General features: G+C 46.4%; 1 protein-coding gene across 1 annotated transcript in view; it reads right to left on the bottom strand.

The window, feature by feature from the left end:
* LOC143962182 (activated CDC42 kinase 1-like) overlaps nucleotides 1-22893 on the bottom strand; it is a 29641-nt gene extending 6748 nt beyond the window's left edge. The window contains exons 1-7 of the mRNA XM_077471515.1: nucleotides 22702-22893; nucleotides 12836-13144; nucleotides 12594-12746; nucleotides 10062-10339; nucleotides 9785-9911; nucleotides 7048-7194; nucleotides 4308-4402 (exon numbers count right to left, since the gene is read on the bottom strand). Of these exons, the coding sequence (XP_077327641.1) occupies nucleotides 4308-4402; nucleotides 7048-7194; nucleotides 9785-9911; nucleotides 10062-10339; nucleotides 12594-12746; nucleotides 12836-13096 (1061 nt within the window). The 5' untranslated portion in view covers nucleotides 13097-13144; nucleotides 22702-22893. The remainder of the gene's footprint in view (nucleotides 1-4307; nucleotides 4403-7047; nucleotides 7195-9784; nucleotides 9912-10061; nucleotides 10340-12593; nucleotides 12747-12835; nucleotides 13145-22701) is intronic.
* Nucleotides 22894-25929: the final 3036 nt, after the last annotated feature.

Below are 25929 nucleotides of genomic sequence, written 5' to 3'. Positions count from 1 at the left end.
AACAAACTATTAAACATGATTTTTTATTTTTTTATTTTGGATCTTTTTTTGTTTGTTTAGCAAAAAATAAAACTCCGAGCTGTAATTAAATACCACCAAAAGAAAGCTCTATTTGTGGGAAAAAAATGATAAAAATTTCATTTGGGTACAGTGTTGTATGCCTGCGCAATTGTCATTCAAAGTGCATCAGCGCTGAAAGCTGAAAATTGGTCTGGGCAGGAGGGGGGATTAAGTGCCCAGTAAGCAAGTGGTTAAACAGAACTCTGGGAGAGAGGGGTTAGGGCCAGGACACACTTTAATAGTTGCAGTGTTAATTGGCAGACTCTGAGACTTCTATAGGCAGACAGCCATGCAGGGAAAGGCATCCAGCAAGACACCACATCTGCATGTGTAGGACCCCGTCTCCTATGGCAACAATCATGTAACAGTTTCTAACAAAAGTTGCAATGATCTCCTTCACTTCTTCTACAATCTTCTATTGTAGAACTTCACTCAGCTGAGCTCCCAGTCTTAGCTCCCGTACACTCGGTCGGAAATTCTGACCACAAAATCCGTCAGATTTTTTCAGACAGATTTTGTCCTAAACTTGTCTTGCATACACAAACGGTCGGACAAAGTTGTTGGAAAATCTGATCATTCGGAACATGATGACGTTTGTTCGTTACGACAGGACCACGTTCAGGCTAGTAACAAATAGCTTTGGTCTCGTAATTTGATCTGACATGTGTGGCACTTTGTCCGATCGGAATTCTCGACAAACGATCGGAAAAAGTCAGATCGGATTTTTTTGTTGGAAAATTTGAGATCCTGCTCTCAAATTTTTTCCGTCGGAATTTCCAAAAGGAAAAAGTCAGATAGAGCCCACACACGATCGGATTTTCTGACAATATAATCCGATCAGACCTTTTCTGTCGGAATTTCCAACCGTGTGTACAAGGCATTACACTAGACTACTAGATCCACTCACCACTGGACCTCCTGAGCTCTTCCAATCTTCTCAGTCAGTATCTCCCTCACCCCTGCGTCCTTGCTGGGTCCCTAGCTTGGCACTTCCAGAGACTCCACAAGCATCACCCCGCTGGCCTACTTGTTCCCTGGCTTGGCACACAATAATGCTCTGCAAGCATCACCTCCACTGGCTAGGTCCCTGGTTTGGCACTTGCTGAAGTTTCACACTGCTTCACCGTCCCCGGCTGGTGAGAAGACCGCTCTGGTACTTACTTCAGCTACTCACAGTGGTTCCTGGTAACAAGATCCCGTGGTGGCGACAGCTTTCCCTCTACCCCGACCATGACAGGTTCTCCGGCTGGTAGAACCGTTACTTCTGGTTGGACTGCAAGCAAAGCATGATCCCCTCCCTTCAGGGACTGGGCCTCAGGACAGTATTCCAACATGATAATGACCCCAAACACACCTCCAAGATGACCACTGCCTTGCTAAAGAAGCTGAGGGTAAAGGTGATGGACTGGCCAAGCATGTCTCCAGACCTAAACCCTATTGAGCATCTGTGGGGCATCCTCAAACAGAAGGTAGAGAAGCGCAAGGTCTCTAACATCCACCAGCTCTGTGATGTCGTCATGGAGGACTGGGAGAGGACTCCAGTGACAACCTGTGAAGCTCTGGTGACCTCCCTGCCCAAGAGGGTTAAGGCAGCGCTGGAAAATAATGGTGGGCACACAAAATATTGACACTTTTGGCCCAATTTTGGACATTTTCACTTAGGGGTGTACTGGCTTTTGTTGCCAGCGGTTTAGACATTAATGGCTGTGTGTTGAGTTATTTTGAGGGGAGAGCAAATTTACACTGTTATACAAGCTGTACACTCACTACATTACATTGTAGACAAGTGTCATTTCTTCAGTGTTGTCACATGAAAAAGATAGAAGAAAAGGTTTACAAAAATGTGAGGGGTGTACTTACTTTTGTGAGATACTGTGTATATATATATATATATATATATATATATATATATATATATATATATAATATGTGTGTATATATATATATATTGCCATCTGATCTGGGCATCTTAATAATGGAGGATCAAGCCCGGGATTCAATTCCAGGAACACTAAAGCCCCGTACACACAAGAGGACTTATGTCCGACAGACTTCCGAAGGAGTTCTGCCGGAGTTCTGCTGGAGTTCCGACAGAGTTCTGACGGACTTTTCGACTGAGCGGACTTGGCCACACACAATCACACCAAACTCCGACGGATTCGAACATGATGACGTACGACTGGACTCGAATAAGGAAGTTCATAGCCAGTAGCCAATAGCTGCCCTAGCGTTGGTTTAGCATAGCATACACACGAGCGAATTTTTCGGAGGGTTCGGGTCCGACGGAGTTCCGTCGGAAAAATTTGAAGCATGTTCCATTTCTAAAGTCCGTCAGACTTTTGCGAATCAAAAGTCTGTTGCAGCCCACACACGATCGAATAGTCTGACGGAATCATTCCGTCGGACTTTGGATGTTGAAAAGTCCGCTCGTGTGTATGCGGCATTAGGAATCCATTTATGACAAACTAGAGACTATGGCAGTGTTCCCCAAATGGTGCCCCTTTGTTTGCTTTTATCAGGCCCTTGGGGCACTATTCCTCCCACTGACATTAACAATGGAGGATAATTCCACTGATACCAACAGTGGGTTGGAGCACAATTCCTCCCACTGATACCAATGATGGGACACTATTCCTTCCTCTGATACCAATGATGGGACACTATTCCTTCCTCTGATACCAATGATGGGACACTATTCTTCTCACTGATACCAATGATGGGACACTATTCCTTCCTCTGATACCAATGATGGGGCACTATTCCTCCCACTGATACCAATGATGGGACACTATTCCTTCCACTGATTCCAATGATGGGACACTATTCCTCCCACTGACACCAATGATGGGACACTATTCCTCCCACTGATACCAATGATGGGACACTATTCCTCCCACTGACACCAATGATGGGACACTATTCCTCCCACTGATACCAATGATGGGACACTATTCCTTCCTCTGATTCCAATGATGGGACACTATTCCTCCCACTGACACCAATGATGGGACACTATTCCTCCCACTGATACCAATGATGGGACACTATTCCTCCCACTGATACCAATGATGGGCACTATTCCTCTCACTGATACAAATGATGAGCCACTATTCCTCCCACTAATGTCAATGATGGGACACTATTACTCCCACTGATACCAATGATGGAGCACTTTTCCTCCCACTGATACCAATAAAGGGGCACTTTTCCTCCCACTGATACCAATGAAGGGGCACTATTCCTCCCACTGATACCAATGATGAGCACTATTCCTCCCACTAATGCCAATGATGGGCACTATTCCTCCCACTGAAATCAATGATGGGCCACTATTCCTCCCACTAATGCCAATGATGGGCACTATTCCTCCCACTGATACCAATGATGGGCCACTATCCCTCCCACTAATGTCAATGATAGGCACTATTCCTCCCACTAATGTCAATGATGGGGCACTATTCCTTCCACTGATACCAATGATGGAGCACTTTTCCTCCCACTGATACCAATGAAGGGGCACTATTCCTCCCACTGATACCAATGAAGGGGCACTATTCCTCCTACTGACACCAATGATTGGACACGATTCCTCCCACTGATGCCAATGATGGAGCACTATTCCACTCATGGAAATGAATGATTGGGGCACTATTTCTCCCACTGACACCAACAAGGAGGCACTAGTCCTCTAATGAACACCAACAATGGTGCACAATTCCTCCGACTGAGACCAATGACGGGGCACTATTCCTCCCAATAACAACAGTGATGGGGCACTATTCCTTCCACTAACACCAATGATGGGGCACTATCCCTTCCACTGACACCAATGATGGGGCACTATTTTTCCCACTGACACCAAGGAGTTTCTACTCGTATTGGCCACAGTCCAGCCTCTCCAAAGTCTGAAGGATTATAAACTGGCCCTTTGTTTGGAAAATTTGGAGTCCCCTGGTCTATGGCAAAGTAAAATAAAGTCTGGATTGATTTGCCTGTTGCTGGCATGGCCTCCTCCAAATCAAGTAGAAGGATAATGTATAATGAATGGTAAACAGAAGCAACAAGTGGTAAAGATAGATGGATAAAGACTGATCAGCAAGGGGTAAGGAAATATTGATGGTGGATGTTAATTGATGAAAAACAGATAATTAATGGCAGAAGATACATGATGACCAGTTATGAACTGTGTATGATGGGAGATGAATGGTTGGCGGTTGTATATGGACGTTGAGAACAGTTTTTCTTACCTGGCCTCAATGATGGTGACAACATCCCCGGCATTCAGGGGCGGACAGTTAGGATTGCTAACTTCCTTAAGAAGCTTAACCTCCAGAGGTTTCACCTGATGGAGGAAGAAGTCGTCTATCAAATAATGGACTAACAACAGATGACAATCTGGTTGCCGTTTCTTTATAAGTAACATCTCAGATCATCATATTTAGTGTAAGCTCGAAAATACAGATGAAAGACCTCTTTGAAATTAGATAAATTAACGAGAATTTATTCAAACATCCACAGTATAGCTACAGCCAATAGTGGCCTCACCCCAGGACTACCACCAGGGGCGTAACTATAGGGGGTGCAGCAGTCGCAACCACAACCGGGCCCTGTGCTGCAGGGGGCCCATGCAGCCCCCTCTACATATGGCCGGCAGCAGCATAGGCAGCTAGGGGTACCAGTGCACCATGCACATGGGTGGCTGGAGGTGGAGGGTGACTAGCAGAGCTCCATGCTCGACTATCGCACTGGCTGCTCTTTAGTTGTGCATTCCCCACATGACCTGTGTCCTCAGCCGGCTCCTCAGAGTACCCCTCTCCTGTTCCATGCATTGCCGCTCAGTCCGATGTCTGTTCTCCCCAGCCAGAGTCCCGCCCCCCCGAGTCTGGCCCACTCTGCACTGCATACTTCTCCCGGGTAAACAAACTTTAAGCACACAGATGCAGTGCAGCCCTATGAGAGCCGGCTTGCCGGAGGACACTGCAGGCTTGTCTGCCAGCCCCCCTCCTCCCCCGTCATACACAGATGATGAAAGGTCTTTCTGAGAGATATGCTGATCGCCCGTCCAGCACACTGGATGGAGCCCAGGCCAACATGGATGAGTGCGCGGCCTACAGCTTGGTCATGGTGAGTGAGAGGACCCCATCCCCCATACACCATTACATATCCCCTCCATCTTCCCCTGGGGACAGGGACCCCTTTTCACGTGGGGACAGGGACCCCTTCTCACCTGGGGGCAGTAACTTCATCTGCCCTGGAGAAAAGGACCTCATCTCTTCTGTGGTGGAACTACAGGGCTCACAAAGGTCATACCTGTGACCACGCCCTGGAGTTCCACCGCTGGACTCGGAGGGAAGGGCCAGGTTCAAGGGGGCCCTTCATGGTTTCTTGCATCAGGGCCCTGGAGGTTCTAGTTACGCCACTGACTACCACCTCTTTAACGGGTTTTGTCATCAAATGTCCATTTGTTGGGGAAACAGGTGGTTCTGCAGTGGAAACACGATGGCTGTAGCTATACTGTGGATACTTGAATAAATTACTTGGAAGGGCAGAGGTCAGAGTGCAGCTCTCATTCATCGGTGAAGCGTTTCCCTTGTAGGAGCCGCTGATTAGGATGGATCCTCTGTCCTTTTCAAGAACCTCAACCCCTCTGATACACCAGGTTGTAGTATACAAACATACAATATCACAGGAATTCACTGAAGGCAATACTTGGTTCCCAGTAGTATTACTATATCAAAAGAACAGGCAACAAAACCAGTTAGTAAAGGCAAACTTAATATATTGTCACCCAATCTGGTTGGTAACAATTCAAGCATAAAAGAGATTAACAATGGTGATAATACAATTTAGCATACAAAGTAAACACTGCGCCCTGAGCCCACCCAGTTGTGTGACATAAGCAAATTAATATTGGCTATTGTGTTCCTGAGTCTCCTCCCGGCCAATTGGGCCCGACTGGCCGAGAGGAGAAGTGATCCTGTTGGCCGCCGGGAAGGAGGAGGGAGGAGACGCAAGGCAGAAGCCGCCATGAAGCCGTGGAGGAGACACAGGCGAATCCGCTGCCTGGAGGAAGTGCTTCACATGACTTAGATGGGGTAAGTAAGGGGCTGGTGACTGATCGGGGGCAGGGGGTGCAGGGGACCCAACCAGGAGGGGCTGTGGGTGCATTGTTTGCCCACCCCCCCAAAAAAAAAAATACCACCACTGCTCTGCATCAAAGTCTTTGCTTTAGCTCTCCCCTTGCTGGCTGGAGGAAAAGGGCGCAGCATAGCATCAGTATCTCAGTAGAGGTGGGCAATGTTTCCTTCTCCATAATGCTCTCCATTATAGTAATAGCCTATAATAATGGGTGAACATAGGCTACCTTCAAGGGGAAGTACATCCAAAGCTCATTTGGCTGTACTCATCCTGTGTATCACAGCAGTGCAACTCTTTCTGCACTCCTGTGACCCATTTTCAGTAATTGAGTGAGAACTTTTCTGAGAGGCAGAAATTGCCCAATGCTGAAGGAACTCCTAGAAACCACTGGAGGAACCCTAGGGTTCCATAGAACCCTGGTTGAGAATCACGGTTCTAGACCCATGACAGAGGAGAGCACAGGACAATGTTTAAGACAGACCACCAGGACCCATGAAGACTAGGAGAAGAGTTCAAAAATGGTAAGAGTCCTCCTAGATCCATCACAAGTCAGGGTGAAGGGCAATATTGGATACAGATGTCCTAAGTGCAATTTACATGTTAAAGACGGACTTTTAGGACCCATGAAAGTTAGGAGTAGAGGGCAAACATGGTAATAGTCTTTCTAAATCCATTGCAGATCAGTGCACAGAGCAATAGCTGAGATGAATCTTCTGAATCCAAACATCAGCTCCCCATGGATCCATCAGAGGATACACTACAGGACAATATTGGAGACAGTCCTTTCCAATACGAAGACAATACAGTATGTGAGACAGATCTCTTCGGTACAGTTGTCAGGTCACTCACCTCTTGAAGAAGGCTGATGAGAGAGGCAAAATTTGGCCTCTCTTTCGGTATGTACGCCCAACATTTCAACATCACATTGTACAAAGCATGAGGACAGTCTTCGGGGCACTCCAGCCGCTCAGCGCCTCTTTCAATTGCAGCTAAAATCTGGAGAAATGGAGACAGTTACCCAGGGCCGGTGCTAGACTATTTTGCACCATAGGCAAGACCAGCTACTTGCACCCCCCCCCCAGCCCCCGCATCAGCAATGTTATATCTGTGAAGAAATATAGGAGATGGAAAAAAAAAAAAAACCTCAGAGGAACAGAGATAGTGTGTAGTGAAATCCAGCCCCTGAATGAACACAAGGCTGTGGCATCCTTACCAGTCCAACTGCCCCATCCAGGGAAAGAAACAAAGGGTAGTACCAACAGGGCCAAATGACCTACCAAACCGCCCTATGTACTCCCCACGTGAAAGAACGCACTGCCTACACTAGTACCCCATCCAGTGCGTAGCTCTTGCCTGGTTCAAGACCCACAGCAGAACCAAAGACCGCCGTTGCCATCTTGAAAGAGGGCAGGGTGGTCGCATACCAAGATCCAGGCATTGGAGCCAACAGGGAGAGCGGGACAACCTGTCCGCATGACCCCAAAGCCCCAGGCATGCATGCTATGGAATGCATCTTTCTCATCAAGAAGTGGTAAACATATACAACTCCATTTCAATAGAATATAGGGACTACGTAAAATAATGATGTATTTATTTCCGCTGAAACTGTCTCGCCTACACACGATCACACCAAAGCCCGACCGTCAAGAACGCGGTGACGTACAACACGTACGACGGGACTGGAAAAAGGAAGTTCAATAGCCAGTAGCCAATAGCTTCCGTCTAGTACTTGCTTCAGAGCATGGGTCGTTTTTGGTCCGTCGGAACAGCATACAGAGGAGCGGTTTTCACAATAGGAATTGGTTCCGTCTGAAAAATTTAGAGCATGTTCTCTTTTCTAGGTCCGTCAGAATTTTCAACAGAAAAAGTCCGATGGGGCATAGACAACGATCGAAATACATGATGAGAAGCTCCCGTGTGACTTTTTCTGTCGGACATTGCGCTCGTGTGTACACGGCATAACCTGATACTGTACTGCTACCACTGTACATACATTATGAGGCCCCAAACGGTCTGTCTTTAGCACCTTATGAGAGTTCTAATAAGCCAAATTAAACCTTGAATTTTGCAATTTAGGAAATTGAAAGTGCCCCCCGTGCCCCACCCCAACCTGTTTCCCAGTCCCAATTGAGGGGTGACTTCTCGCAAGTTGTGTGGAAGTGGGGCTTCTTTCGTGGAGGACTGGAGATCAATGTGAGGACCTCAAAGGATCATCTGGATTTATTGTGAGGAGTGACTTCTTGCAAGTTGTGTGGAGGTGGGGCTTCTTTTGTGGAGGACTGGAGATCAATGTGAGGACCTCACGGGATCATCAGGATTTGTTGTGTTTTTATATGAACAACAATTTGCTTGGCTATGGAATGCATCCTTCTCATCAGGAAGTGGTAAACATATACAACTCCATTTCAATAGAATATAGTGACTACGTAAAATAATGATGTATTTATAATTCATAAATTTGTGTTTCTCTCGTATAGAAAAATTCCCCCTGAAGAAGACCCCTAACCTAATTGGCCGAAACGCGTAGGGATACTATGTGAAACTCCACACAAGCCTAATGGTTTTATATAACTTGAGTTCATGTGTATTTTTCCTATTGTTGATGAGTTATGGTTTTATATGTCAAGGCCAGAATTGCTTTTTACAACTCCATCACCGAGGGGTGACTTCTTGCAAGTTGTACGGAGGTGGGGCTTCTTTTGTGGAGGACTGGAGATCAATGTGAGGACCTCAAGGGATCATCAGCATTTGTTGTGAGGGGTGACTTCTTGCAAGTTTGGTGGATGTGGGGCTTCTTTCGTGGAGGACTGGAGATCAATGTGAGGACCTCAGGGGATCATCTGGATTTAGATGAACAGTAATTTGCTTGGCTATGGAATACATCCTTCTCATCAGGAAGTGGTAAACATATACAACTCCATTTCAATAGAATATAGCGACTACGTAAAATAATGATGAATTTAAAAATTCATAAATTTATGTTTCTCTCGCATTGAAAAAAATTCCCCTGAAGAAGACCCCTAACCTAATTGGTCGAAATGCGTATGGGTACTATGTGAAACTCCACACAAGCCTAATGGTTTTATATAACTTGAGTTCATGTGTATTTTTCCTATTGTTGATGAGTTATGTTTTTATATGTAAAGGCCAGAATGGCTTTTTACGACTCCAATGTCATTGTATTAATAGCATTTTGATACTATGATACAAACAAATAAATACATTTTTTTTTATGGAAATCATTTGCTATTCTTTTTCGATCATATTCCCACAGCTAAGAAAACCCTTGATGGATCTTTCATTCAATTTCCATTCTACTCTATTCCTTTATATTCTATTCTATAAAGCAGGAATCATCATCTTATTTTACTTTTACTGTATTTATTGCAGTATATTTCCATTTCAAATTCATTTTCGAATTTGGATAATTTGTTTTGTTATAATTTATTTCAGATTCATTAAAATTGGTTACTTCTGTGATTTGGAAATCTCCATATAACAAAAATCTCGGCTGAATTATGATTCGTAGTGAAACAAATGGCACATGTCTATTGATTGGTGGCACTCTACAGGATCGATCCATTACCTGTCTCCCATTTAGGCCAAACCAGGGTTCCTGTCCATAGGTGAACATCTCCCACATGGTGACCCCGAACATCCAGACATCACTTGCGTGTGAAAAGTTGCCAAACTTCAAGCTCTCCGGAGCACACCTACCACACAGAGGGAAAATAATGGACTCATCTGTGTTTATGACTTTCCAAACATAACCCAACCTTAGATTTGGTTAACATCTTACTCCTTACAACAAAGGATAGGTCCTTCATTCTATGACCCAAAAATGTACTGAATCCCACCCTTACCATGCAAAGGGTATCTTTCGGCGAGGAGACATGGTGTAATGATCATCATTTGTCGCCAAAAGCCTTGTCAATCCAAAATCCCCAATCTTTACCATCTGTTCACTGATCACCAATACATTCCGAGTTGCCAGGTCCCTGTGGATGAAATTTTGGGTCTCAAGGTAGCTCATCCCAGAGGCAATCTGGATGGAATATGACCACAGGAGCTGCAGAGAATACACCCCATTATAGGAGTGCAGATGACTGAGTAAGGATCCGAGAGGTGCCAACTCTGTAACCTGAGATACAAGAAAGAAAGACAGAATGTCCTTATTAGAATGTTATACATATCCTACCTCCGTAACCAGTCCGGGGCACGAGGGACAGACTCATAACGTTCTTCTGTGCCACCCTGCAAGGCAGAAGGACACACATATCTCCCTTCTTTCGTGATACCCTTTTTGTGTAGATGAAATTTGCTCTTCAACAGTTGCCCTAACCAGGATATATATATGTTTTTTTTGAGTGCACCTGCACTCTAAAGTCTCCATTGCAGCCACAACACTGCCCCTGCACCCAAACCTGGTCCTTGTGCAGCCACCTGTCAGGAAAGGAACATTTGTGCACACAGACACACAAACCTGAGAAATCCTGCCCATAGCCTGTTAGCGGGTGCACGTAATGGCTCCAGAAGGGCTATTTAAAGTGCCATAGTGCAGTGTGCCAGTGCTGTTTGGACTAATACATTCCCGTGTTAATGTTGCCGACCTGATCCTGCCTCTGACTCGACCTGATCCTGCCTGAATGTCGCCCATACCAACCCTTGGCTTGTCCCTGGAATACACTTCTGCCTGCTGCATCTGCTCATCTGTTCTGCTGTTACTGATCCTGGCCTGTCTTCTGACTACTCTTCGGCTTGCCGCTTGAACCTGATTTGCTCACCAGTTGCCAACCCGGACTGTCCACCGCTGTCTTATGCCTATACTGCATCTGCACTTCCCTATCTGAATCCTTCACTGGCTCCTGTTCCTCCACCAACGTGTCCAGTCCTGTTATGCCTGCATTCCAGAAGCACACCGGCACCTGCCAGTAAGAGACTTACCAGGCACTTGTGTCACTCTGAGCTCCAGCGTTTCCTGTCAACTTACCAGGGACTCCAGAGCCAGGGTTGCAAGAGAGACCTTCCACTCCAGCTTTTCCTGCCACCTTACCAGGGACTCCAGAGCCAGGGTTGCAAGAGAGACCTTCCACTCCAGCGTTTCCTGTCACCTTACCAAGGACTCCAGAGCCAGGGTTGCAAGAGAGACCTTCCACTCCAGCATTTCCTGTCACCTTACCAAGGACTCCAGAGCCAGGGTTGCAAGAGAGACCTTCCACTCCAGCATTTCCTGTCACCTTACCAAGGACTCCAGAGCCAGGGTTGCAAGAGAGACCTTCCACTCCAGCATTTCCTGTCACCTTACCAGGGACTCCAGAGCCAGGGTTGCAAGAGAGACCTTCCACGACATTTCAGGCTCCACCATAGCCGGTTAGCGGGTGCACGCAATGGCTTCAGAAGGGCTATTTAAAGTGCCATAGTGCAGTGTGTCAGTGCTGTTTGGACTAATACATTCCTGTGTTAATGTTGCCAACTTGATCCTGCCTCTGACTCGACCTGATCCGGCCTGAATGTTGCCCATACTGACCCTTGGCTTGTCCCTGGAATACACTTCTGCCTGCTGCATCTGCTCATCTGTTCTGCTGTTACTGATCCTGGCCTGTCTTCTGACTACTCTTCGGCTTGCCGCTTGAACCTGATTTGCTCACCAGTTGCCAACCCGGACTGTCCACCGCTGTCTTATGCCTATACTGCATCTGCACTTCCCTATCTGCATCCTTCACTGGCACCTGTTTCTCCACCAACGTGTCCAGTCCTGATATGCCTGCAATCCAGAAGCACACCAGCACCTGCCAGTAAGAGACTTACCAGGCACTTGTGTCACTCTGAGCTCCAGCGTTTCCTGTCAACTTACCAGGGACTCCAGAGCCAGGGTTGCAAGAGAGACCTTCCACTCCAGCATTTCCTGTCACCTTACCAGGGACTCCAGAGCCAGGGTTGCAAGAGAGACCTTCCACTCCAGCATTTCCTGTCACCTTACCAGGGACTCCAGAGCCAGGGTTGCAAGAGAGACCTTCCACTCCAGCGTTTCCTGTCACCTTACCAGGGACTCCAGAGCCAGGGTTGCAAGAGAGACCTTCCACGACATTTCAGGCTCCACCACCAGGTACGTTATACCACCGCTGCACCCGCTAAGTGCCTCTGTGTTTCCTCATGTGCCTTGCAGCCTCAGAAGCACCCACTATCTTTGCTTCACTATTTATGCACCCAAACTTTTCACAGTCTGAGTCTCTGCTGTGCCTTCTCTGCACTTGCAGCTTCCAGCCTCACTCCTGCCTCCATCAGTAGCTTGCAACTAATTCCAAACTCCTATGAGAAGGCAAAACACTACTACCCCATAGACTGGTAAGCAGGAGGGTCTACATCTTGGTTTGTAACAAATGTCAGCCACTCACCATTTTCATTGGCTGTGTAAGAACCACACCGTAGAGTCGAATGAGATGTGGGTGATCCAGGGCATACATTGCATTCACTTCCTGCAGAAAATCCTGAAGGACCGCAGGGTCATAGCTGGCATCCGCACGGAGGGTTTTCACTGCAACGTTCACCTGTAAAGATATAGGAAATGATTGAGAACATGACAGAGGAGCCGTCAACTCAGAGAATCAACAAAGATAAAAGTAAAACAAATACTCACTGTCTTTTCACTGGAAATCCTCCATTCTCCTTTCCGGACTACCCCAAAGCAGCCGTCCCCCAGATGGTCCGTCAGGTGCAGGTCTCGGTCATTGATCAGACACTTCAGGGAGCTATCAGTGTCCCTTTGAGGGGTGATAGGTAAAATTGAGCTTGTGGGTGTCAGGGATGGAGGAAATAGGCCAGAGGGTGATTGGTAAGTGGGTGATTGGTAAGTGGGAGTCTGGGCAGAGGGCGACAGGAAATGCTTTGAGCTATTCATGTCCCGATGAAGTGGTGGATGGGCTTTTAGTCTTCTAGATATGAAAATCTAAAGAACAGGAAAAGCAGAAATAAGACAATGTTTAGTCTTTATTGAGTATCTTTCAGTAAATTCATGCTTTGGGTACATTATTTTGGGGGGAGATGATGCAAGTGTAGTGCTACCCCCATAGGGACCGTTGGTGATAGCTTGTTCTTATCTGATAGCAGAGGCAAATTTAAACAGGAGAGGGGTTGGAGCATGGTATACTTCAAAATGCTCTGTAGCATCAACGAGAGGACAGTCCTTTCTTTAAGTAACTGTGAATATTGGACAGTCTAAGGCCTTACAGCTGGGGACCATGTGGTAAGTCTCTTTGGCATCTGATTACCTTGAACCATTGAACAACTACTGGTAGCCAATGCGATTTCCAGAACACTGCACAGTCACAGGGCTCAATCCAGGGTTATAACACACAAGTCCTCAAGACAGCTCCCACCTTCCAGCTTCCTCTGGGCATGGTCCTGTGAGTGGGACAGTCCTTGTGGTGAGGTCCTGCAATTAACTTCTCAGGAGATCCATCCAGGCCCTCAACCCTGACACTGCTGAGGCTTCCAGAACAGCTGCACAGTCCATGGACTACCATGGGCAACAGCCCCTCAAGCTCTGGAACCCTCCTGGGGAGAAGGAACTCGGCCTTCCAGGGCTTCAGACTATGTATCATCTTTCCAGCCCCCTACTGGATGCTCCTCTTCTAGGATTGGCTGGAGGATGATAAATATTTAAGTTGGCTATAATCTCCCATCTGCCATAAGCTCTGGAAACTTCTTCCAGAGGCAGGGAGATGCAAACAAACTCCCGTCCTGTGAGACCCTGAACAGCCCAAAACAAACAATCACTGCTCCCTTGACTACATAAGGAGCCACTTCTTTACTACTATATGTTAACGACCTTTGGATTGTTTCTTGACTACACTTCTGCTTGATCCCAACCTGCAACCACTTGTTACCGACCTTTGGCTTGTTTCTTGACTACACTTCCACTTGTCCCCGACCTGCAATCACTTGTTACTGAACTTTGGCTCGTTTCTCGACTACACTACCGCTTGATCCTGACCTGCAATCACTTGTTACTGACCTTTGGCTTGTTTCTCGACTACACTACCACTTGATCCCGACCTGCAACCACTTGTTACCGACCTTTTGACTTGTTTCTCGACTACACTACCGCTTGATCCCGACCTGCAACCACTTGTTACCGACCTTTGACTTGTTTCTCGACTACACTTCTGCTTGATCCCAACCTGCAACCACTTGTTACCGACCTTTGACTTGTTTCTCGGCTACACTTCTGCTTGATCCCGACCTGCAACCACCTGTTACCAAACTTTGGCTTGTTTCTCGACTACACTTCCACTTGATCCCGACATGCAACCACTTGTTACAGACTGTTGACTTGTTTACTGACTATGCTTATGCTTGACCTCTACCTGCCATATCTGCTACTGAACCCCAGCTCGCTCATCTCCATTTGGGGTGATAGGGCCAGTATAGATTCAAGTAATGACATGGAGTGGAAGGGCTCAGAGGTAGGTAGCCTGTTCACAGTTATAAGAAATTGTAGAGAAAAAAGTGTTAGAGAAGCTAGTTTGGAGTTGATACACCCCAGTAATTATGCTCGATTGAACAAGCTACTCTTCCCCTGATTGCTCTAGATGGGGTGGGGCTGGGGGGACTTTCATCCCCATGATGTTTAAAAATTCAATATTATTTTAAAAACAAGTTCAAAAAATCTTCTTACTAAAGAATAAAAAAATGCAAAGATAAAGTCCACAAAACACGGATTTCTAAATAAAGAATAAAATATGCAAAAATACAATATAACAAAAAGACACCTTCTAAATAAAGAATAAAAAAAATGCAATACAAAAAAGACATCTGATAAAGAATAAAAAATACAATAGAAAAAAAACTTCTTAGTAAAGAATTAAAAAATACAAAAAAGCTATTTCAAAATACAGGGTTAAATTACAAAAATACAACCTAAAAAACAAAAAGAAAACAAACAAAAAACACACCTTCTAATAAAAGAACAAAAACTACAAAAATGAAATATAAAGCATTCAATTTCTAAATAAGGAGATAAAAATACAAAACAAAAAAGCATACCTTCCAAACAAAAAATAAAAAAATGCACTAGAAAAAACACACCTATGAAATAAAGAATTAAAAATACAAAAAAAAGTATAAAAAATGAATTTCTTAATAAAGAGTTAAAAAAAAACATGCATTCCAATAAAAATAAAAAAAAAATACAATAAAAAAGACACCTACCAAACAAAGAATTTAAAAAAAGTACAAAACATCTATTTCTAAATAAATTTAAAATACAAAAAATTTACAAAAAAACTTCTAAATATAGGATAAGAATAAGGGTAGATCTTTTTCTCTCAACTTTCCCCTGAACAGCCAAGGCAAAATCTATTTTCCACTTTACTTCTTTTTAGAGTGTATAAGTATGAAGGTAAACCTGTGTCGATTGTAATACTATAAATACATTCAAATTAATGGTAAAAGTTCTGAAAATAGAAAATGTAAAAGAAAAAGAGAAGGGGACTGACCACTCCCTTACCTACCTTGTTCCCGCGTGCGTGGCGTGTTTCTCTTTACTCTCTGGTGAATGTTACTTGGGCCTATTTTGTGCCTCTGTTCCCCTGGATTGACTGGACTCTTTGTGCCTATTAGGTTATACTACTCAAACTTTACAAGGCCTGGTGCCCCTGATTCCATTCCCATCAGACAATAACAGGCAATTTATATGGTACTGTTACATGTTGATGTTCCGATCTGTCACGCTATACATTGGACCTGAAGTGGGTGCAAATCCCAATCTATACTGTAATTGTACCATCTTTAGCGATGTTTATGTTCCGCCTGCTTTTCAATAAACAGATTGAACAAGAAAAAATTAAATAGCTAGATCAGGGCTTGACCTATATAAGTATCAGGGTCAATGTCACCAAATAAAGGTCCAAATTTATACTGAAAAAACTATTTACTCAGATACAATGTTATGTACAGTTGTATAATACATGACAAAGTAACATAACTGGGCTTAGGTGTTCAGGTTTGCTTTACCCGGTGCCATCAGAGATCAACTCTCCTGGTGTCATCAGAGATCAACTCTCCTGGTGCCATCAGAGATCAACTCTCCTGGTGTCATCAGAGGTCGGCTCTCCTGGTGTCATCAGAGGTCGGCTCTCCTGGTGTCATCAGAGGTCGGCTCTCCTGGTGTCATCAGAGATCGGCTCTCCTGGTGTCAGCAGAGATCGGCTCTCCTGGTGTCATCAGAGATCGGCTCTCCTGGTGTCATCAGAGGTCGGCTCTCCTGGTGTCATCAGAGATCAACTCTCCTGGTGCCATCAGAGATCAACTCTCCTGGTGTCATCAGAGGTCGGCTCTCCTGGTGTCATCAGAGGTCGGCTCTCCTGGTGTCATCAGAGATCAGCTCTCCTGGTGTCATCAGAGATCGGTTCTCCTGGTGTCATCAGAGGTCGGCTCTCCTGGTGTCATCAGAGATCGGCTCTCCTGGTGTCATCAGAGATCAACTCTCCTGGTGTCATCAGAGATCGGCTCTCCTGGTGTCATCATAGATCGGCTCTCCTGGTGTCATCAGAGATCAACTCCCCTGGTGTCATCAGAGGTCGGCTCTCCTGGTGTCATCAGAGGTCGGCTCTCCTGGTGTCATCAGAGGTCGGCTCTCCTGGTGTCATCAGAGATCGGCTCTCCTGGTGTCATCAGAGATCGGCTCTCCTGGTGTCATCAGACATCAACTCTCCTGGTGTCATCAGAGGTCGGCTCTCCTGGTGTCATTAGAGGTCAGCTCTCCTGGTGTCATCAGAGGTCAGCTCTCCTGGTGTAATCAGAGATCGGCTCTCCTGGTGTCATCAGAGGTCGGCTCTCCTAGTGTCATCAGAGATCGGCTCTCCTGGTGTCATCAGAGATCGGCTCTCCTGGTGTCATCAGAGATCGGCTCTCCTGGTGTCATCAGAGGTCGGCTCTCCTGGTGTCATCAGAGATCGGCTCTCCTGGTGTCATCAGAGATCGGCTCTCCTGGTGTCATTAGAGGTCGGCTCTCCTGGTGTCATCAGAGATCGGCTCTCCTGGTGTCATCAGAGATCAGCTCTCCTGTGTCATCAGAGATCGGCTCTCCTGGTGTCATCAGAGATCGGCTCTCCTGGTGTCATCAGAGATCGGCTCTCCTGGTGTCAGCAGAGATCAGCTCTCCTGGTGTCATCAGAGATCGGCTCTCCTGGTGTCATCAGAGATCGGTTCTCCTGGTGTCATCAGAGATCGGCTCTCCTGGTGTCAGCAGAGATCAGCTCTCCTGGTGTCATCAGAGATCAGCTCTCCTGGTGTAATCAGAGATCGGCTCTCCTGGTGTCAGCAGAGATCAACTCTCCTGGTGTAATCAGAGATCGGCTCTCCTGGTGTCATCAGAGATCGGCTCTCCTGGTGTCAGCAGAGATCGGCTCTCCTGGTGCCATCAGAGATCGGCTCTCCTGGTGTCATCAGAGATCGGCTCTCCTGGTGTCAGCAGAGATCAACTCTCCTGGTGTCATCAGAGATCGGCTCTCCTGGTGTAATCAGAGATCGGCTCTCCTGGTGTCAGCAGAGATCGGCTCTCCTGGTGTCATCAGAGATCGGCTCTCCTGGTGTCATCAGAGATCGGCTCTCCTGGTGTCATCAGAGATCGGCTCTCCTGGTGTCAGCAGAGATCGGCTCTCCTGGTGTCATCAGAGGTCGGCTCTCCTGGTGTCAGCAGAGGTCGGCTCTCCTGGTGTCATCAGAGATCAGCTCTCCTGGTGTTATCAGAGATCGGCTCTCCTGGTGTCATCAGAGATCGGCTCTCCTGGTGTCATCAGAGATCGGCTCTCCTGGTGTCATCAGAGATCGGCTCTCCTGGTGTCATCAGAGGTCGGCTCTCCTGGTGTCATCAGAGATCGGCTCTCCTGGTGTCATCAGAGGTCAGCTCTCCTGGTGTCATCAGAGATCGGCTCTCCTGGTGTCAGCAGAGGTCGGCTCTCCTGGTGTCATCAGAGATCAGCTCTCCTGGTGTTATCAGAGATCGGCTCTCCTGGTGTCATCAGAGATCGGCTCTCCTGGTGTCATCAGAGATCGGCTCTCCTGGTGTCATCAGAGATCGGCTCTCCTGGTGTCATCAGAGGTCAGCTCTCCTGGTGTCATCAGAGATCGGCTCTCCTGGTGTCATCAGAGATCGGCTCTCCTGGTGTCATCAGAGATCGGCTCTCCTGGTGTCATCAGAGGTCAGCTCTCCTGGTGTCATCAGAGATCGGCTCTCCTGGTGTCAGCAGAGATTAGCTTTTCCAACTTCATCAATGATCAGCTCTCCATGGGCTTGGTTTTTATTATTTATTAGGGATTTCAACTTGGATAGGGTAAAGATAGGTAGATAGGGATGCCTAACTTGACTCAAAGAACAACAAAATGAGGACAACTTCCTTCTCTGGCACACTGCAAGAACAGATACTTGACAGCAACAGTCTTTTGCAAAGTAATCCCCTCCTAGGAGTCTGGTATCCCTTGAGTGGATTTTCAGCAAGGTCCCAACCTGTAGGAGCTCCCGGTCCCCCTAATGAAAAATACCAGCCCACCTGGCTACGGTATCTAATCCCAAAGCAAGGGATTTGGTGAGCACTAAACTGTCCCTTGAAGACTTGCCAAGAACTCCCTTATAGGCCCTGGAGGTGTAGAGGTACTCACGTTCTGCTGCACTAGATAGAACTGCTCTCGGGCCCTCTGCTGAGCTGGTTCCTTTCCATGCTATGCAGGCTGTCCTTCCCAGGAGGACTGCAGGACAGTGGAGCTCCCTCTTTCAGATTTCCTCCTTCCGCCAGCCTGGAGGCAGAACCCCCTTTCCACAGGCCCCCACCCAGGCTATATAGCAAAACCTCAACCATCCCCATTCTACCCGACTCACCTGCTGGCCATGCTCCCCCATATTTAAGGGCTGACCTAAGCACCCTGCGAGGGCCTTCTGTCTGGGGATTGGCCAGATTCCCATAAATGTTCAGATCTCTACCTTCTGCATGCCTCCTAACCATCCTGTATTTCGGGAGACCATCCAGAGAGTCCCGAGGTCCCGCAGATCTGGGCTGGAGTCCCGGAGCCCAGTGCCAAAACAAGTGGGCTCCAATCAGTGGTGGTATCCTCAATGGCGCAGTGTGTGCTCTCACACACTGCACCAAGTGAGTATTACTGTGAGCAGAGCATCAATGTTCAATACTGTCATTGGTTTTTTGGACCACCGGCGTCCTAGCAACCGATGATGCAGTTTGTAGGCCACCTCCTAGCTCCGCCCTAGCCTCTGTCTCCAACTTCCTGCCTCTGAGCTGCTCGTACCGCAGCACAGTGAAAGATCCCGATTCTGGCTCTCTGAGGAGTGATCACGGGTTCCCGGCGGCACACATCGCCCCTGAAGTTCAAATGTTGGGAGGTATGCCTTCTGGGCTCAAATTTCTAGAAACTTCTCCAAGCTTCTAGAACTAGGGGGAGGTACCAGAGGCCTGACCTGTAGAGCCCCCTAGCCTGACCTAAAGTAAACCCTCTGACTTGCACCCAGGCTTCTCAATCCTCTGTCTATACTACACAACTATGTACACAAGAGGGCGCTACACAGTTCAATCAAAGGAGCTCAGCTGTCTATGTGATGGCTTTCCTCTCTTCTTATTAAAAGATTTTGATACAGTGCAGGGATAACCATCATATCATATGGACTTTGGGGCTACAATGATTATAAAATCAGGAGCTGATCTTATCGTGTGAACAGTCAGCAGAGTGCAGGAGACAGCCGGAAAGAATCCGACCCAGCAAAACACTCCACACCTTCCCCCCTGAGGCATCTTGCTCTCCTGCCTCTGATGTGCCCAGCCCAGAAACATCTTGCCACAGCCTGACACACAAGTTATCACCAGAACACGACAAAAACACACACTTTGTTCTAACAGAGGCTCTAACCCCTCCCTGCATCATCCAACACTAAGAAAGCAGATTGGCTGGGTACTCTAGGAATAGGGAATTAGTGCAGAGAACGGCGAGCCAAGACTCGAACTTTGCAGCGTACTAATACATGTTACTGCACTCACCTCCGACCCAGCCTAGGGGCCCGGTGTGCCTGGAGCTCTTCTATAATGATATATATATAGACCAGAAATGGTTCCTGGAACGTAGAGAAGAGGAAGACTGGGGCCCTTAGGTGGACTGGTCCATTGTTATTACTGGTGTACCCCAAATTTCAGTGTTATTAGTGGTGTACCCCTAGGTTCAGTGCTATTAGTGGTGTCCTCCATAGTTCAATGTTTTTAGAGGTGTACCCCAAGGTTCAGTGTTATTATTGGTGTACCCCAAGGCTCAGTGTTATTAGTGGTGTACCCCAAGGCTCATTGTTATTAGTTATGTACCCCAAGGCTCAGTGTTATTAGTGGTGTACCCCAAGGTTCAGTGCTATTAGTGGTGTCCTCCATAGTTCAATGTTTTTAGAGGTGTACCCCAAGGTTCAGTGTTATTCGTGGTGTACCCCAAGGCTCAGTGTTATTAGTGGTGTACCCCAAGGCTCATTGTTATTAGTTATGGACCCCAAGGCTCAGTGTTATTAGTGGTGTACCCCAAGGCTCATTGTTATTAGTGGTGTACCCCAAGGCTCAGTGTTATTAATGGTGTACCCCAAGGCTCAGTGTCATTAGTGGTGTACCCAAAGGCTCAGTGTTATTAGTGGTGTACCCCCAATGTTCAGTGTTATTAGTGGTGTACCTCAAGGCTCAGTGTTATTAGTGGCATACCCCAAGGCTCAGTGTTATTAGTGGCGTACCCCAAGGTTCAGTGTTATGAGTGGTGTACCCCAAGGTTAAGTGTTATTAGTGGTGCACCCAGAGGTTCAGTGTTATTAGTGGTGTACCCCAATGTTCAGTGTTATTAGTGGTGTACCCCAAGGTTCAGTGTTATTAGTGGTGTACCCCAAGGCTCAGTGTTATTAGTGGTGTACCCCAAGGTTCAGTGTTATGAGTGGTGTACCCCAAGTTTCAGTGTTATGAGTGGTGTACCCCAAGGCTCATTGTTATTAGTGGTGTACCCCAAGGCTCAGTGTTATTAGTGGTGTACCCCGAGGCTCAGTGTTATTAGTGGTGTACCTCGAGGTTCAGTGTTATTAGTGGTGTACCCCAAGGTTCAGTGTTATTAGTGGTGTACCCCAAGGCTTATTGTTATTAGTTGTGTACCCCAAGGCTCAGTGTTATTAGTGGTGTACCCCAAGGCTCAGTGTTATTAGTGGTGTACCCCGAGGCTCAGTGTTATTAGTGGTGTACCTCAAGGTTCAGTGTTATTAGTGGTGTACCCCAAGGCTTATTGTTATTAGTTGTGTACCCCAAGGCTCAGTGTTATTAGTGGTGTACCCCAAGGTTCAGTGTTATTAGTGGTGTACCCCAAGGTTCAGTGTTATGAGTGGTGTACCCCAAGGCTCAGTGTTTTGAGTGGTGTACCCTAAGGTTCAGTGTTATGAGTGGTGTACCCCAAGGCTCAGTATTATTAGTGGTGTACCCCAAGGCTCAGTGTTATTAGTGGTGTACCCCAAGGCTCTGTGTTATTAGTTATGTACCCCAAGGCTCAGTGTTATCAGTGGTGTACCCCAAGGTTCAGTGTTATTAGTGGTGTACCTCAAGGCTCTGTGTTATTAGTGGTGTACCCCAAGGCTCAGTGTTATCAGTGGTGTACCCCAAGGTTCAGTGTTATTAGTGGTGTACCTCAAGGTTCAGTGTCATCAGTGGTGTACCTCAAGGCTCTGTGTTATTAGTGGTGTACCCCAAGTCTCAGTGTTATTAGTGGTGTACTCCAAGGCTCAGTGTTATTAGTGGTGTACCCCAAGGATCAGTGTTATTAGTGGTGTACTCCAAGTCTCAGTGTTATTAGTGGTGTACTCCAAGGCTCTGTGTTATTAGTGGTGTACCCCAAGGATCAGTGTTATTAGTGGTGCACTCCAAGGCTCAGTGTTATCAGTGGTGTATCCCAAGGTTCAGTGTTATTAGTGGTGTACTCCAAGTCTCAGTGTTATTAGTGGTGTATCCCAAGGTTCAGTGTTATTAGTGGTGTACTCCAAGGTTCAGTGTTATTTGTGGTGTATCCCAAGGTTCAGTGTTATTTGTGGTGTACCCCAAGGCTCTGTGTTATTAGTGGTGTACCCCAAGGATCAGTGTTATTAGTGGTGCACTCCAAGGCTCAGTGTTATCAGTGGTGTATCCCAAGGTTCAGTGTTATTTGTGGTGTATCCCAAGGTTCAGTGTTATTTGTGGTGTATCCCAAGGTTCAGTGTTATTTGTGGTGTATCCCAAGGTTCAGTGTTATTTGTGGTGTATCCCAAGGTTCAGTGTTATTAGTGGTGTATCCCAAGGTTCAGTGTTATTTGTGGTGTATCCCAAGGTTCCATGTTATTTGTGGTGTACGCCAAGGTCCCATGTTATTAGTGGGGTACCCCAAAGTTTAGTCTTGTTATTGATGTAAAAAAGAGGTACAGACTCCAGAGAGAAACATATTTTAGAACTGTAAATGACAATTTACCTTTCAGAAGGACTAGGTGATTTCTGTTTTTCTCTCAGTCCCTCCAAGCTGACACTACGTCCTCTCGGTGCCGCAGTATCATGACCTACATCCAGGGATATCTTTTAGGACTGATGCGCCCCAGGAACAGGTGCGTGCGGTGTGAGGAAGGTTGTAGGAAGGCAGCTGCCTGTAGGACAGTTGAGATAAGACTGTTGGCTTTCACGATTCTTCGTCTTATGGAAGGGAGGGGTGAGCAGTGAGGGAGGTGGAAATCGGTTCTCTGCATTCAGTATTCTGAATCTTCACTGATATCTATCAAGATCAAGACTGATGACAATTCAGGAAACTATTTATTTAATTCTGAACATTACTAAATTTGGTTCTAAAAAAAAATAGAACTGAACATCTGAAATATTTGGGTGCACTTGATTCACCATGATTGATATGGATTGCATTGCTGGACACCATTACTGGTGTGCATAACACTGGTGGGCACCATGATTGTCATGAGTTACATTGCTGGACGGTATGATTAATGTGGACTGCATTGATAGACATCATTATTGATATGGACTACATTGCTGTATGTTATGATTGACAGGAATTATATCGCTGGGCAGCATGATTGACGCAAACTACAGTGCCTTGAAAAAGTATTCATACCCCTTGACATTTTCCACATTTTGTCATGTTACATCCAAAAACGTGAATGTATTTTTTGGGGAAATTATGTGATAGACCAAGACAAAGTGGCACATAATTGTGAAGTGGAAGGAAAATGATAAATGGTTTTCAATTTTTTTTTTTTTACAAATAAATATGTGAAAGGTGTGGGGGTACGTTTGTATAGCGCCCCCCACAGTCAATGCTTTGTAGAACCCCCTTTCTCTGCAATTACAGCTGCGAGTCTTTTTGGGGATGCCTCTACCAGCTTTGCACATCTAGAGAGGGACATTTCTGCCCATTCTTCTTTGCAAAATATCTCAAGCTCTGCCAGATTGGATGGAGAGCGTCTGTGATCAGCAATTTTCAAGTCTTGCCACAGATACTCAATGGGATTTAGGTCTGAACTGTGACTGGGCCATTCTAACACATGAATATGCTTTGATCTAAACCATTCCAATGTAGCTCTGGCTGGATGTTTCGGGTCGTTGTCCTACTGGAAGGTGAACCTCCACCCCAGTCTCAAGTCTTTTGCAGACTCTAAGCCCTTGTACACACGGTCGGAGATTTCGACAACCAAATCCGTCGGATTTTGTCCGTCGGATTTTGTCCGTCGGATTTTGTCCGTCGGATCTTGTCCGAAACTGTTGCATACACACGGTCGGACTAATGCCGCGTACACACGAGCGGACTGTATGGCGTACTTAGTCCGTCATACAATCCGACGGACAGTCCGTCGTACTTTCCACTGAACGGACTTGACCACACACGGATACCCAAACAGTCCGTCGAAAGCTTGCGCGATGACGTGTACAGCACGTACGACGGGACTAGAAATAGGAAGTCCAATACACAGCAAAGCACCCTTCCGCCACGTAAATCCTTTCTGGGCATGCGCCATACTTAGTCCGTCGAACTAGCATACTGACGAGCGGATTGTCCGCTGAAACCAAAGTACGACGGACAGAATTTCGAAAAATCCGAAATTCTTAGTACGCCGGACAGCACGCTAAAAAAGTCCGCTGAAGCCCACACACGAGCGGATTGTCCGCTGAAATGTGTTTCGACGGACTAAGTACGCCATACAGTCCGCCCGTGTGTACGCGGCAAAAGTTGTCGAAAAATCTGATCATTCAGAACATGATGATGTAATTTTGTTACGATGGGACTACATTCAGGCTAGTAGCCAATAGCATTGATGTAGGAATTTGATCTGAGCATGCGTGGCACTTGGTCCGATCAAAATTCTCTACACATGATCGGAGTATGTCCGATCGAACCAGTTGGTCGGAAAATATTTCCAACAAGTTGGAAAATTGGGTCCGACGGATATTCCGACAGAATCAGTCCGATGCATACCACACACGGATTATCCGACAACACGGTCCGATAGGACACATTCCGACGGATTCTCCGACCGTGTGTACAAGGGCTAACAGGGTTTCTTCTAAGAAGTATAAAGCAGGGTTAGGTTATAACAAAATCTCCGCAGCTTTGAACATCTCACGGAGCTCTGTGCAATCCATCATCCAAAAATGGAAAGAGTATGGCACACCTGCAAACCTACCAAGACATGGCCGTCCACCTAAGTTTATGTGTGTTTTGAGGGGCCTCTTCCTTAAACTGGAGGTGCGGGAGAAGATCTGGAAAGGTGAGTATGTGGAGATATTCGCACTACTGCCGCTGGAGAAATTCATTTTAGACAGGGTGAAGCCTGAGGATCATAAGGAGGAGGATGAGGAGAAGAGGAGATAAAGGCCGATTCCGCGGACTTTCCAGAATTGGCGCCAGGCTTTCACAATAATGGCTAGCGTAATTGGATCGAAGAACCTGGAACATTATTTGGCACTGGTCTGCTATTTGGACGCCGTGGGTTAGGCACATAGAGTCTACGGGGGAACGGCGTGGTTGCGTTATGATGAACAGTTCCGGCAAAGGAGGGCGATATGCCCATCATTATGGTGGGATCACAAGGATATTAGCCTGTGGATGCGACTTATGATGTCGGCGAGGACAAGTCAGTTTTTTCCAAGGGGGGCCAGTGGCTCATCTAACCCGGGAGAATCAGCCACAAGAAAAAAGGGTGTGTGCTGGCAATATAACAAAGGTTTCTGCAAATTTGGGGGGTCCTGCAAGTACAAGCACGAATGCTCAGGATGCTAAGGTGTGCATCCATTGTCCCATTGCTTTAACCACTTGCTTACTGGGCACTTAAACCCCCCTCAGTCCCAGACCAATTTTCAGCTTTCAGCTCTGATGCACTTTGAATGACAATTGCGCGGTCATACAACACTGTACCCAAATGAAATTTTTATCATTTTTTTCCCACAAATAGAGCTTTCTTTTGGTGGTATTTAGTTACAGCTCGGAGTTTTATTTTTTGCTAAACAAACAAAAAAAGATGCAAAAAAAAAAAAATCATGTTTTAATAGTTTGTTATAAAATTTTGCAAACGGGTCATTTTTCTCCTTCATTGAAGTGCGCTGATTAGGCGGCACTGATAGGCTGCATTGGTGGGCACTGATGGGCTGCATTGGTGGGCACTGATAGGCTGCATTGGTGGGCACTGATAGGCTGCACTGG

This window comes from Lithobates pipiens, unplaced genomic scaffold (genome assembly GCF_037356315.1).
Source record: "Lithobates pipiens isolate NorthernLeopardFrog02 unplaced genomic scaffold, aLitPip1_a1.2 Scaffold_8, whole genome shotgun sequence".
In the NCBI taxonomy this organism is placed as follows: domain Eukaryota; kingdom Metazoa; phylum Chordata; class Amphibia; order Anura; family Ranidae; genus Lithobates; species Lithobates pipiens.
This window is presented reverse-complemented; position numbering and strand designations above follow the sequence as displayed.